The 14,425-nt window shown below is 44.9% G+C and overlaps 1 protein-coding gene across 1 annotated transcript in view; it reads right to left on the minus strand.

Annotated features, from left to right (window-relative positions):
- Positions 1-9,254: 9,254 nt before the first annotated feature.
- Positions 9,255-14,425, minus strand: part of RIC8B (RIC8 guanine nucleotide exchange factor B) — a 35,548-nt gene continuing 30,377 nt past the window's right edge. The window contains exon 10 of the mRNA XM_066997162.1: positions 9,255-10,349. Within this exon, the coding sequence (XP_066853263.1) occupies positions 10,238-10,349 (112 nt within the window). The 3' untranslated portion in view covers positions 9,255-10,237. The remainder of the gene's footprint in view (positions 10,350-14,425) is intronic.

Raw genomic sequence — 14,425 nt, forward strand, 5'->3', positions numbered from 1 at the left:
AGGGATTAGGGAGCTGCTGCGTAACCTGTTGGCCTTGTCCGCTACGCACCATCTGGGCTATCTCCAGCACTTCAAGGTTGTTTCCAAATCACGGTTATAGACAGGCCACAGGTCTTCCAGAAACCTGTTGGACATAGTCCTTTAGAAAACATGCTCCAACAGCAGTTACTGTTCAGATACTATCAAGCTACCTACAGCCAAGCTATATGCACTGCACCAATTTTACCATTACTTTTTCCTCATAATGCTACGTTTTACTCAAGCGGGGGCCATACAGAGACCTAGAAACTACTTAGCTTTACCACTTCAGCCTTTAACCCAGCAGGAAATTGTGCTTCAGGGGAACCTTTCTCTGTAAAGTTAACCCTCATTGGCTGAGTCACACAGTCAGACTTCCATTTTTTTCTCCTGTTTTTCCGTGTTTCTCCATTTTTTTCCCAACTAAAGAAGTAGCAGGGCTCTCACAGGCAGACACATAATCGTAAGCAAAGAAGTTTGCATCCCAAAGTCAAAACATGGCTTCATCAGAGAAATCGGTGCACGGGCAGGTAATCTTTTCTGTCCTTGGCATCAGCTACACTTCTTTTTTTCTCTTGCACATTGGCCACACCAAACCCCACTCTTCTGCAAAGCAAAACGAATGCAATCCGCCCATCCCACAGACACACACCCTCTGGGAGGTACTGACGTCCACTGGTGCAAGGGCTTTACCAAGGGAAATCTAGCAGGAATAGTAAAAATTACAGCCTTTTAAAACTCTCCCAAACAATTACAGAAGGAAATGAGAATGTTCTGTGCCATTTTAATGTTCTGTTGTTCTAGTAAAAATTTGACATGGCTGCTTTATTTAATTTCAGGATTTTTTTCTGATTTCCTGATTTCATCTTGTTTTCGTTTGCTTATTTTCCTTCCTCCCATTCTTAGAGAATTTGCAAAGGTTAAAAAGAACACACACGTTAAAAAAAAACTTGGAAACTGAGAAAATAAATAACCCTGTTTCTCATTTGACTACCTTTTCCAGATTTTTTTTTTTTATTTTTTTAATGGGAACTACCAGCAAGGCAAGAAAGGCATTGAATGACAGAAAGAAAAAAGAAAGGGCTGGGGCTGGGGAAATGGCAGAAGTAGGAATGTAAAGAAGAGAAGAAGGTTTCCAGCAGCAGCAAATCCCACCCCAGACTGCAATTACTCACCTGTTGGCCACGGAAGCAGAGATTACCTGCAGGCTGACCAGCTCGTCTGGCCTTGCCACCCACCAGAAAACCTTTCTTTCCCAGAAAACCTCTTTCCAGGCCCAAAAGAAGCAGCAGGAATGTCTGGGCCCTGGATCTCACCAGGCAGCTGCAGGAGTCGCAGCAGCACTAATGCAGCAATACCCGTTCCCTTGGTGTGCCTCTGGGAAATACAAGACATACCCACCAAGAAACCACCCCCAGTGGGTTTCTGCCTCCCACCCAGCCATGGAAAGAAATTCTTCATGCAGTTAATCACAAGAGGCCTTGCAGGACTGCTGGGCCATGGAACAACATTTTCTCCTTTGACTGCTGCCCCTGGGGAAACAAGAAGGGGAAAAGCAACGTGAGCCAGCAATGTGTCCTTGCAAAATATTAAGCAAAGCATGGCCAGCGGAGGAGGGAGGCGCTCCTTCCCTCTGCTCAGCGCTGGTGAGGCCACACCAGGAGCGCTGGGCCCAGCTCTGGGCTGCCAGGGAAGGACTGGGGAGAGGGGACAGCGAAGGGCCAGGAAGGTGATGAAGGGACCAGAGCACCTCTCCTGTGAGGGGCTGAGAGAGCTGGGACCGGTCAGCCTGGAGAAGAGGAGGCTCCGGGATCTCGTCTGTGTGTGCAGATCCCTGAGGGGAGGGCGTAGAGAGGCCGGGGCCAGGCTCTTCTCGTCAGTGCCCGGTGCCAGGACAAGAGGCAGTGGGCACAAACTGGAACACGGGAGGTTCTGCCTCAACATCAGGAAGCACTGTGATGGTGGCACAGCACTGGTGCGGGCTGCCCAGGGAGGCTGTGGAGTCTCCCTGCTCGGAGATCTCCAAAAGCCACCTGGACGTGGTCCTGGGCAGCCTGCTCTGGGAGGCCCTGCTGGAGCAGGGGCAGGGGGTTGGACCAGATGGCCTCCAGAGGTCCCTTCCAACCTGTGGTTCTGTGATGATTTTTCCCTGGTGTCAAATGCCTGCACGAGAGGCACCTACCTCAGGTATGTTACCAGAGCCCCACTGATGGTAATGGAGCCACGGGGGCCCTGCACGCCCCAAACTTCACCACCCTGCAGAAAGATCCCTAGAAGTGGGGCATATGGGGCACAGGGCCCAGCCCCCAAAGGAGTGACCATCACCAGTGCCCCGTGGGCCATTGCGTCCCAGTCTTATTTATTTGTTATGAATAATTACAGCTCTCCTTTCCCCTCCCCTCTGGCCTAGGCACAAAGCAGCCCGCTCCCCAAAAGGCAGCGGCATGTAAAAGTTTGTTGTTGCATCTCCATTAAACTGTATGCTCTCCGCCCGCCGGCGATAATGCACTTCAGATAATTCGTTGACGCAATATATTTTCCAGGATAGGCTTTTGTTTTCTTTCTTGGCCGCTCACCCTCTTTCTGTGGTCAGTTTTGCTCATTTCTCTTGTAAGCTGTCTAGAGGCAGAGAAAAGGCTTTCAGTTTTAAGCAGTTTCCTTTTCAGTCTCCCTTTATTGAATTCCAACCTCCATTTTTTTTTTTTTTAAGCATAGGGACATCATTTATCTTGGACTTTAAGTTGCAGGGGCCTTCAAGGGGCTTCTTTTTTTCTTTCCCAGCTGCATTTGTTGACACACAGTCAATCTGTTTTTTGCCTTCGTTCCCCCTCTTCCCCCCAGCAGGCCATAAAGTATCGACAGCTGTGCCCTTTATTAGCATAGCCATTTTAAACACAACAAGGGGGAAGAGACTAAATATATTACAGCCATTACCTCTGTCAAAAAGTGACAATTTTAAAACATTTTAGCTTTTCACTGGGAAAGCCGGCAGCACAAAAGAAAGTGCTATAATTTTATTGTAAATGCTTTTTAAATATGGGTCACTTGGCCATAATCAATGGAAAGGATGGAAAAGTTCAAAGCTTCAGAACAGTTCAGGCAGATAGCAGAATTTTTTTTAAAGGCTTGTCTTTAAAATATGCTAATTGGGGCAAAAATACAACAGTGAGAAGCATGCAAAATAAGATCTCGTTCCTGGCGGTTTTGTTTTCCGCACAGCTCTGTTCATGCTTTTCCCATCTACTTATAAGTGTGTTTTACAACTCGGATGGGAATTATTCCTCCCCAACAGGGTGTTATGAACATTTGGGGACTGAGAAAACAGGAGGGAATCCAGGCACTCACTATTCTCTTCTCAAAAAGAAAAAAAAACAAACTACTGTTTTTTCAAATGCCCATGGAAGTGTGATGTGCCACAGCACTGTGATTTGCCGTGCAAGAGAATTTCTTGAGCATTAAATAATCCCAAAGCCTTAAAATTCCAGTAGTTTACATTCAGGTTTGGATTCTAAAACATACTCTTAGGTTTACTTGTTTTTTTATATGGCAGAAACTTGTATTTTTAAGCTTCCAGAATTAGGAATTGTCCTTTTTGGTTACACCAGGACTAATGCCCACAGTCGGCATCTGTTACGAGCTCTGAAAGGTAAAAGGGCTTACAGATGCCCTGAAGCACGTGGATCCTGGCTGCTTTTGTTTGAATTTGTAATGGGTTTATCAGGCAAAGAGGAAGGGGCAATCCCAGCAGGGTTTATTTTAAATGGCATCACTTTCCTCTCCATTTCAGACATCTGGAGAGAACTTACGGGTCTTTTCTCTTTCTTATCTGTACCTCCCCAATTATAGTTTTTGTGTGAGGTTCCCCTTTGCTTTTGACATTTCAGAACACATCTAAAACTTGGCTTACGGCAAGGCAAGTTGTTAAACAGACTCCCAGAAGCAAAGCTTCTCTAAAGGACCTATTTAAGCAGAAGTCCATGAAATCCTACACACAATGTACTCACGGAGGCTCCTGGATGGCCATCTCTCACTACGGGAGCACTCTCCAAATTCGCCAGAGAGAGGGAGCGAGCCTCCTGCTCTGGGAAGAGTGCAGTCCATGGCAAAGGGGAAACGGGAAGGAATTCTCACCACCCATCTTTTGGCAACCAATTTAGCAGCTAAATGTAACCAGCTGGTCTCCCCAGGCTCCCTCTGTAGTCAAGGGAGGGAAAGCAAAGCTCCTGCAGAGGGTCATTCAGTGCACCCAAATTAGCCTAACTCTGAATTGTCCTCCCTCTCATCCGTGACTGGAGCAGGAGTTTGAAGAGACTGCCCGGGTAATTTAGCCAGCTAAGTTGGGTGGTCTGAATAATTCCTTCCCCACCAACCTCTAAAAGCCTGCCTAGGTACCCCACAGAGATTGGCATGCTGTCGGAGGGACCGATTCCCAAGCACGTCAGCAATTCAGTAATCTGCGCTCGTGCCCGCTCCAGAGAAAGCCAGGATGCCCCAACACCACCACCAGCACCCTGCTGGACGCTGTAGCTCCCAGCCAGGACAGGAGCTGACCTGAGCCACGCGCTGGCAGATGCTGCTGCTGGACCAGTTGTGACGACGGTGTGGTTTGGGGGATTTTTCCCTTGCCAGCCTGCAGCTGCTGGCTTCAAGCCTGGCCACACACCACTAAGATGGGAATAGCTGCGGGACAGCCAGCCCTTAGAGGTGTCCCATGGTGGAATCCAAAGCAGCTCCGGTGCTGCAGAGACATGTCTGCTTGCACTCCCGTCCTGGTGAAGGAGTTTTGTCCCCCCTCCTCACTTATCCAGAGCAAGGAATGCTTTCCAACAAGGAAACCAAGTCACGGAGGCACATCGCTCCTGCAGTCGAGGGATAGACATGCAATGCAAGTCCAAGGAACAGGTACAAGCAGAGGATAAACAGGGCTCACCTGGCAGACAGTGGTGCTGGCAGTGAGAGGAGGAGCCTTGCAGAACACTCAGCATTACTGCATGTAAGAAGTTACCATCTTCCACGCCACGCAGCCACCTGCGTCTGCCCCATCCGCCTGGCCTGCAGCACCGCAGGGCCTGCCCAGGTTGGGGACAGGCAGGAGATGGGCAGCGTGGCCTGCAGGGCAGCCTGCAGGGCTGCCAGGTCCCTGAGGCCACCAGGCACAGCCCCAGCTTGCCCTCAGCCCGCTGGCTGGCACTGGAGGGCAGGAAGGAGACCCAGCGTGCCTTCCCGGGCTGCCTTGCCTGCCTGTCGGTGCCTGCTCAGCTCCTGCACCAGAGCCCCGTCCGCATTCCTACCCACACCCAGCTGGAGGATACACTGTGATGCTAAAAGGACATCGCTTCCCCCAAAATTCCTGGCACGAATATTGCACCACCAGAGTGGGACCACGTCATGGAGAGAACTGACTTCAGGAAGAGCAAAAGCTTGTCCATGAGGAAAATGGGAAATAAATGTTCCCTATCGCTTTTCATGAGAGTCAGAGCCATCCAGCTAATCAAGACGTTAACATAACAAAGATTTCCATTTGTCAGATTAAATTGCCTTTTTTTTTTTATATAATTTTTTTTGTGTCTCTGAAAATGAGCTGCATCTTTGTACCACCCCTAACTCACCATTTTTACATGCTTGTCCAGCAAAGACTCTGACCAGGACAGCTAGCTGTTTAACTTGCTGCTCATCAAAGACCTGTAAAGTCTGGCTTTCGGCTGTTTGAACAGTGGAACAGTCCTTTTACAGCCAGCCTTATTAAGGAGCAGGATTTTATTAGCTGTTCTGTGGCAATAAGGTGAAGGACAATGTTGTGGAATGCTCCTCCAGGAGGTTTGGGTTCTCGTATACCACGGGGTTTACTTTCCTCTTTTGGACTAGGATGCTTGGCAACCTACTAATACGACAGGGTGCTTCGCGGTGATATTCTCTTCCTTAAAGCCACCTTTGACAACAGATTTTTCACCCAGTTAGAGGAAAATTGGTGCTTGAAGAACTGTAAGAGAACCATACCACTGCCCAATTTTCTCCCCTCTCCCCCCCTTTTTTTCCCTCCCCCTCTTTTAAGCCAGTGCAAACTTTCAGATACTTGGAGAAAGCCCACATACAGGGTGAAAAATCTATTTTGGACGCATATATATATATATAGAAATGTATACTCAAAACATTTAAGCTAATATGGTTTTCCTGTTTTGCAAATTTCTTTAAAGCTCTGGTAATTTTCTTAAAACATTTTTAACAGATTGTAAATGCCCCCTTTTTCCTGAAAACCACTTTTGGGACACATAAAGTTTCAATTAGCATTTGCGAATACCTGCCAGGAAGTTTTCATTAACATTTAGACAAATAAGCCTGGGCTATTTTGCAAAAGAACAAAGTATTCTGACAAATTTCAGCAATTTCCCATCATCTTTTGTTTCATAACTCTATTTAATCGGAGACAAAGAAAGGCAAAACTTCCAGATCATTGACGAGCTTTAATGGGAACTGTGTTACTTCTGGCCGTCAGTGCCAAGGTAAAGACTGAAACACAAGTTTTTGTATTTGGGACTGCCTGCGAGAGGCTTTTGGAAAACAAAAGGTACCTGTCTCTGAAATCCACTGGCTAAACCCTAACCTGTGTGTAACCACCAGACAATCTATTGGTGTTTTACTCCTAAGAGCTCCTTTTTCTGATGACGATCTATTCTTAGTCAACTACATTCCAGCATTTAAGATGAAAAATGAAAGCCTGCATTTATATAATTGAATATCATTGTCTCGTATAACACAGAAGAGTTCATACCGTGTGACTTTGATGCAGTAGTCGAACACTTGCACAATGGCCAGAACTACTGCTAGGAGGGGCAGCAAACCTCCTCCAGGCTTGAGACGCGCAGGTGCTGAAGTGTTGCAGCCGATTGCCACGGTCACTCCTGGAGGGGGACTTGAGGCACTCATCCGCAGGCAGACTCAGCACCTCTGTGCTCAGCTGGGGAGGAAAGAAAACACGTAGGCAGTCACAGCAGAGGGGTGCCACAGACACCCCAGTTACCCTCACCTGCATACCGAGGGGTCCTGCTTGCGATTTCCTGCATGCTAACTGGCAGCAGGCAATGCGGAGGAGAAACTGGAGTCCCAGCCCAAAACGGCAGAGTCGCTGACGATTCACTGCTCACTCACACTGGGCTCCTGCTTCGGAGAGCCCTGTGTCATCTTCATCGGTAAGAACGGGTGCAGGTCACCTAAGAGCAGTTAGAAAAGACCAAAGAGGCTCGTTTCCATCTGTAGTCATCAAATGGAAAGGGAACTGCTGGCTGGACGCTGTACAGGGATGCTGTACCGCCTGCAGCCTAATGAGTAGGGTCAAAACCTCAAGAGAGGGTCAGGCTCCGAGGAGCCCTGAAGGCTCAAAGTGCCCTTTAATTCTGAACAACTCCTCCTCTTGGGCCCTGCGCCTACTGCGGTAACTGCGCTGGGAGCAAGCCTGCCTGGACGCGACTGCAGCACTCATCTTTGGGCTTGGTAACGCATCCAGGGGACAGGAGGGGGGAAAGGGCAGGTTCAAGAGGACAAACAGGCTCATCTCTCACAAAAACTGGAGGCAATTGGAAACAAAGCTCTCACAGCGCTGCTGTAAAGCATGCTACGTTGAAATTACTACGCAGTCAAAACCTGTAGAAGCAGTGTTTCACCCCACTGTAACCCCAGCCAGCAGCAAGGCCTAGGAAGAAAGCTTTTACAGCGCTGGGGTTTCTCAGGCCTTCTGCAAGCACTGCCTGGGGATGGGAATGTGCCAACAAAGCAATTCCCATCTGCTGGGTGGGTGACTGCACCCGTTGCACTCCCCAAACTGGTCAAGCTCACCTAGCTCCTGAACAGTTGGTTGGTTTAAATAAGGCTCAGATGCCCAAGCGTCCAAATTTTGGAGGTTCATCTTTGAAAATAAATTAAGTAAATCCTAATTTCATAATAAGCACGCCATTCCAGAGAGTTTTTTTTTCCCCCTCTCTCTTGACTACAGGCAACCCAAACCGCGCTCCTGAGTGGCAGCGTGCAGGCAGCCCGTTCTGCTCTTGGTCCTCACGTCCTCAACCAAAGCAGCATCTCATTTCTGTAAAATCTGATACAAGCGTGTATTTCCCAAGACAAACTAAACAGCAGTATTTACTGCATCTCTTGTTGCACTGGTGCAATGGACAGGAGCCAGGTCACAAACCCCTCATGTTACAGCATTTGTAGCAAGGTCCCTGGAGCCAATACTATTAACCTCTCCGCCAGCTGATAGTATGAACATAGTCTGCAACCTATAAAGCAACAAACAGGCTCTTCACTCGTTTTCTTGCTCTGTACTTATTGCTCTATGGAAACCTATACCCAAGCTTATTACTGCAGTTACTACTCCAGCCCCATGATCCACCAGCCTCTGCTGATACCAAGAAGGGACTCAAAGCCTCATTAACAGACCCAGTTAAGTTTCCCTCCTCAGCAAGTCTGTAAATACCTTGCACCTGCACTACCACTTAATATTTACCTGTGCTGAACTGAAAGGAGGCAGCGAATGATGCAAAACCCAGAATTTCATTTTTGAGACCAAGTTTAGATGCAGCTAAGCACGTTTCCTGCTCCTGCACAACTCCCTGATTACAGTATTATATAGGCAGTACATGGCTTCACTCCAGCTATTGGTTGCTCCTTAAAATCACTGTGGGAACAGCAGCTGGCTTCCTTTTTCCCTATGCAGAATCTAATGCTCCACATGGATGCAGCAGACAATATAGCCCAAGTCAAGTCATAAAACATCAGTTATTAAAACATTCAGAAAAGTGCCAGCATACACAAATGTATAGAATTAATGACCCTAGATCCTTTTAACAAAAGAAAGAAAGGGGCATAGCTATGGCTGGACAGCGTCCTGTGAAAGAACAGCTGCTGACTTGATGTCAGTGCATTATTTCTTTTTCATCCTTTTGGAAAGATGAGATCTATGGAAGCTCCTCACATAGGAAAACACATTTCATACCAAGTCCTCCCTTTATGAAGCCTTTGAACACCAACTTCCTTATTGCAGGGAATCAGTATCAACTTGAAAGAAACAAAGACAAACTGGAAAACCTTCACTTCTGTGAGGTTCACAAGAATGGAGCGTGTATGATTCTGAGCTTAAAAAAAAAGGAATTATAATCTAGGATATGGATTATTCATCATGTAAATTGCATCAAGAGAAATACACAGGGAGAGAAACCAAGCAGGCAAAGAAGCAACAACAGCAGTGCAGCACGCCTAGAACTTTAATCTTTGTTTTTAAGAGTACACAGTTGAAAATTACACTTTCTTCTCCTTCCTACCTTTCCATCCTTCCTAAGTTTTCCCTAAAAAGGAAACTATTTCTTTGTTATTAGTTTGACTTCCCTTCAAGTGAGGCACACCCGTTAGGCCCCAATTCAGTAAAACACTTCCACATGCACTTCTCTTCAGTCCACTGCTATTCATGGCCACATTTAAGTGTATATACTTGAAGGCGGTTTTGAATAGGGATGTTTTTACTTAACCAAAGTGCGGGGTTCTTGGTGGTAATACTTGTGTGGTCTTAACGTGTGTGTGGGGGGAGAGGACATACAACATACATCATCTTGTTCCCAATTTAAAGGTAGTTTTAGTGGCAGTCGGTGACACATTGGATTTCTTACCACTACGCATGTCTGTGGTTAAGCTACTGCGTAAGATTTTACCAATGACATTTAAAAAGGGTAGCTCTGAAATCACCGCTGAATGCCAGTTAAAGCAGCTTTACACGGTCAGTCAGACTAAGTTTAAACACCCTCTGCTCCTAAATGCCATTAAGCAAACTCATTTCTTTAATTAGAATCATACAAAAGGAAAGAGAGACTAGCAAGACAATACAAAAAAATATATATAAAGAATGGGAAAACCTACAGAGTTCAGAAAACAGGATTCTGGAAAATCAAAACGTTTATATTTTATTTTACATTGTAGGCTTTCACTTTTTATCCCTTTGGAATACATTTAGTTTTAAATTAATAAAGATCGTAAACTAATAAATTGGTATGTTCTTTGAACAGACATAATAAAAATGCAGACATTATACCACAGGATCCATCATTTAAATATCCCAATAATAGAACAGTTAAAGTGACGCTGGCTAATGCGAGGATAAAACGCCTAGATAAAAGATGTCGTGGCTCTAAGGAAAAACGTGGGTTGGAGGAGAATTGAGAGTGAAGCAGGTGATGCTTTAGTCTGAATCTGAGCTGTCTTGCTTGTTGGTATGGTACTGGCTGACTGCTTCTTCCAAAGGAGCCATTGTACCATCTGGCCGCACTCCCATTGGTTTTATAAGTTCATCTCTGTAAGAGATTGAAAAAAGAATATAGATTAGCATACGCACACATATCAATTCACATGTGTATAATACAATCACATACAGTATAAGCTTCAGAGCATAATAAGCCTTTAAAAGGAAGTTATTTCTGCTAAAGCCCTCTGTTTTGGAGAAAGACGGACAAAAAACCTTCCAAAATAGGTGGGAGGGGAAGAGCAGCCCAAATAAAGACTTCATTCATGTAGGCCAAACCTACTTAGCCAATTAAAGACACCATGAAAAGTCAGTGCCTAATAGGTTCAAGATGAGGAGCAGGTTCACTGTTCTAAACACACAAACTCGCTTTTCTTCTGAGAGTTCTTTGACAGCCATTTCTGCCTACAATTTCACTTGCCATCCCGGCCAGTATGCGCACATGCGATTAAAATAATTGATACATATTCCCCTCGCTGAAGGAAATAAATCACTGACGAGAACAGACTGCCTATACCACCAGTAGGGGTGTGTAAGTACTTGTTGATTCATTGAAAAAAGCTGACTGATTCTAATACTATTGCTTTTGTTTGTGGCAGTTTAATTACGGGATTGACAGCCATTTTAATCTCTTCAAAGCTCCAAAGGCCTCTCAAAGCTAATCCAATTATATCTACTCCACAAGCTACAGCCTCATCTAAGAGATGATTAATTATTGATTAAGCCAATCAAAAAGTATTAGCAAAGATTTATTTAATCCTTACTTTTTATCACCTCATTTATGTGGATTATACCAAAACCTGAAAGGGCAAAGATAACATTCTGATTTTCTCCTGGAAAAAAAAAAAAAGTGGAGAATACTTCTAAATATTCAGGAGTCACCTTAAATAAAGGAGTGGAGGTTTGATGTCAATTCCCCCCTCGCTCAAAAGGCAGCCCAGTAAAACTCAGACAATTTAACACACACGCAGCTCCCCCCTTCTTCCCCTGAGCCACAGAGAGTAAAACTGCATCGCTCAGGGGGGTAGACAAAGGCATTTCACCAGCTCTCTGCCTGGTCTGCACTACCACCTCGGCTGAAAAAAAAGGGACAGCAATGGGTTATGCACAACTGGCAATCTAACTTTAACACAACAGGAACAGCAGGAAAGGCAACATCTGAATTCTGCAGCACGCATAAGGCAGATACAGTAGAGTCAAGCAGCAAAGTCCCAAGGAGTCCTGTTTGCTCACGAAGAGCAGGGATCAGGAAGAGAAATTCAGCTCTTTGCACAGATGTGACAAGCAGACGCTGCAGTGGTAAGCTCACAAACCCCACTGCTTGCAGCATTTCAAGACATGAGAAACTGGACCTGGAGAGCTCAGTCCGGTTTGGCTCGCCCTGCCTGGGAGGGCAGCTGGGAGCCGGGGAAGGACATCTGTTAGGACCATGCTCTAAAAACACAGGCCTGATTCTGCCTGCATTTGAGGAGAGTAGGATCCATCTTTAAATAGCAGGAGATAGCTTGCCAGACTTCAGGACTGATGACTCCTCTTCCTCAAGTAGTACAATCTATAGCATACAGGCTCTGCCTACATGAGAGCACTCGTGTCTCTTCAGTTTTCAAGTATCTTCTGGAGATGTGTGAGAGAGGAGAGCAAAAGAATGCTCGAAATCAGATTCTGAAGGGCCCGAAAAAGGAAGACTGGAGGTCTAGTGCCCCACCAGGACCAGAACCCTTCCATTCTGCTGTCAGATGTCCTCCAAGGCAAAGCCAGAGTGCTTTCAAATTGTCTCTAATAGCAAAGACATTTTTTTTCAGCAGAAGGAAAAAAAATTAAATCTATGCATCTGAAGCCTTTTTGGCTTTGAAACTTTAAGCACTGTAATACAAGAGTCCTTTGAAATCTGTGATCAGCCTTGCAACTGTTCTTCAGTGCCACTTAACTCGGGTTCAAACTTCAGCAGTCATCTTTCACACTTATTTTTGGAGCAGAATAACGTGGGGAGTAAGTGTTTGCTTGTACTTATTTTTGGAGCAGAGTAACGTGGAGAGTAAATCTTTGCTTGCATTATTTTTTTTTTTAAAGTCCTAAAAGTAAAAACATACTGACACAGAATGAAATCACCTTTGCTTCTCTTCTAAGCTTGGGGGATTCTAGATTTTTGTTTTAAAAACCACAGCGCATGCTCTTAGTTTGCCACACTTAACACTGCAGTTGGAAGTCATGAAATCATGTAGTTTACTAGTCATTTATGATTTATTATTGGTAATAAATGAATGGCCAGTAAAGTATAAAGAAACAGTTCAGCAAAAGGGAAGCAAACAAACAAACAAACAAAAAAACACAAAACAACAACCAAAACCAGGAAAACAATGACCAAAGAGAAATATTCCAGGTCAGAACAGTGTTGTTACTGAAGGACACAGACATGGGCTCAAAGAATAGAAACCACTTGGAAACCTGGAGAAGTTTTGCATAATCCCACAGCAACTTTGATGCAACTTTCTGGTGCCAATACTGATAAACTAAGTGAAAGCTGGAGAGCAAGCACACACACAGATCATGGAGTGTAAAGCTCGGAATATACCTTTCTGCTTCTAAACATGTAACTTCGTTCCTGTCTGCAATATTTTTGCTCTAGAACATGTCCCAGCTAAACCAGCTTTCTGGCTCAAACTTCAAAGCACAACACAACTTTAAGACTGGTGGTTGCAAGCAGAGAGGTAACTTCACAAACTTCAGAGAAACACAGGCAAGCTTTCTCAATTCTTAACTCTCTACCTCCATACACAGGGAAACTTAAGAGATATCTGTAAATATTAAGTCTGTAAATATTAAGTCCTCCTATCTCATAATTTGTCAATCACAAAGACACAGCTTTCTCTGCAACTCACCTTCCATGCTTCACTTTTACACCATGCTACAAACACTGCAGAACACAATACATTTTTTTCTCTCCAAATGAATCATCTGCAGAGATGCTGAACACCAGATGCAATAGTTGAGAAATACTTATATGCAAGCCTTGGCCTGTGTTTTTTTGTGGAAGTCATTTGAAGATAAACACAGTTTTCCACAACAATATAACTTAAAAGTCTGAGCCAACAAAGTGCATCTGTATGTTCTTTGTGACGCTCAAAATCCTGTGTTCCTCAGCTCACTGTACTCATCTCAAAGCGCAGCACATGAACCATACCGTATTGCATTTGAGTTTCATTCCCAATGCATTTCCTCCTCTCCAAGCTAACTATGATCTAGGCTGAGCTCACATTTCATTAAAATAACACGGATGTTTATCAATTACCTTTCTGTTCCTGCTTTTCAAGTCCTTGAACAGGATCAAACACGGTTGTTACAAGTTTGCTGTTCTTTTTCTTTATTAGGAGGTTCAACTCATTACACCCCTCCTCAGACAAATGCTACTCAGGAAAAATGGAACTGTATGAAGACAGAAGTATGCTAGGCCACCAAAAGAAGAGGGGTGGATTAATTGTTCAGAGGAGAAGGCAGGGATTAACCTTTTTTTTTTTTTTTCTTCCTAATGATAATCTAGTCCTAAAATAGTGTAAAACATGGCATTCTTTCACTGGTTAAGACTTGACTGCAAGCTCTGAACACTGCACAAGCTTACGCACGTTTTTCAGTGAGGAAAAATACAGAGGGAGAGAGATGAAAAGATTTGGGCTGCCTACAAAGCTAGCTTCAGAAGTTTCAAACGCTCATCTTCTAAGTAACAGAATTTGGGGTTGGATTGCAAAAGGCATCGCTCAGCCAACTTCAGCACAGCACCACAGGAGCCCACAGAGCGAATCCCTACCTGGTACAAACTGTCTCAGCTATACCAACCTCAGCAAGCTCCCCATTTAGCACTTAAGGCTAAAGCACTTAGGCTGCTTAGAGACCTCAGCTGAGCTTTGACAACGTAGGGTAGCTGAGGATGTGCTGACTGTTTAAGGTGAGATACAAGGTAGCACAGAAATCACCCCAAACTGGCACATATACCCTCAGAAATCATCTCATTACCCAGAAACTGGATGTTTACGGTCCTTTTATAGTGTAGAAGAGAGAACACTTCACCCCAGTAGGTGGCAGCGTGAATACTTCTGTATCCACGGAGATGTGTCCAAATACACGGTATGAATA

Source organism: Anser cygnoides, chromosome 1, assembly GCF_040182565.1.
Source record: "Anser cygnoides isolate HZ-2024a breed goose chromosome 1, Taihu_goose_T2T_genome, whole genome shotgun sequence".
NCBI classification, from domain to species: domain Eukaryota; kingdom Metazoa; phylum Chordata; class Aves; order Anseriformes; family Anatidae; genus Anser; species Anser cygnoides.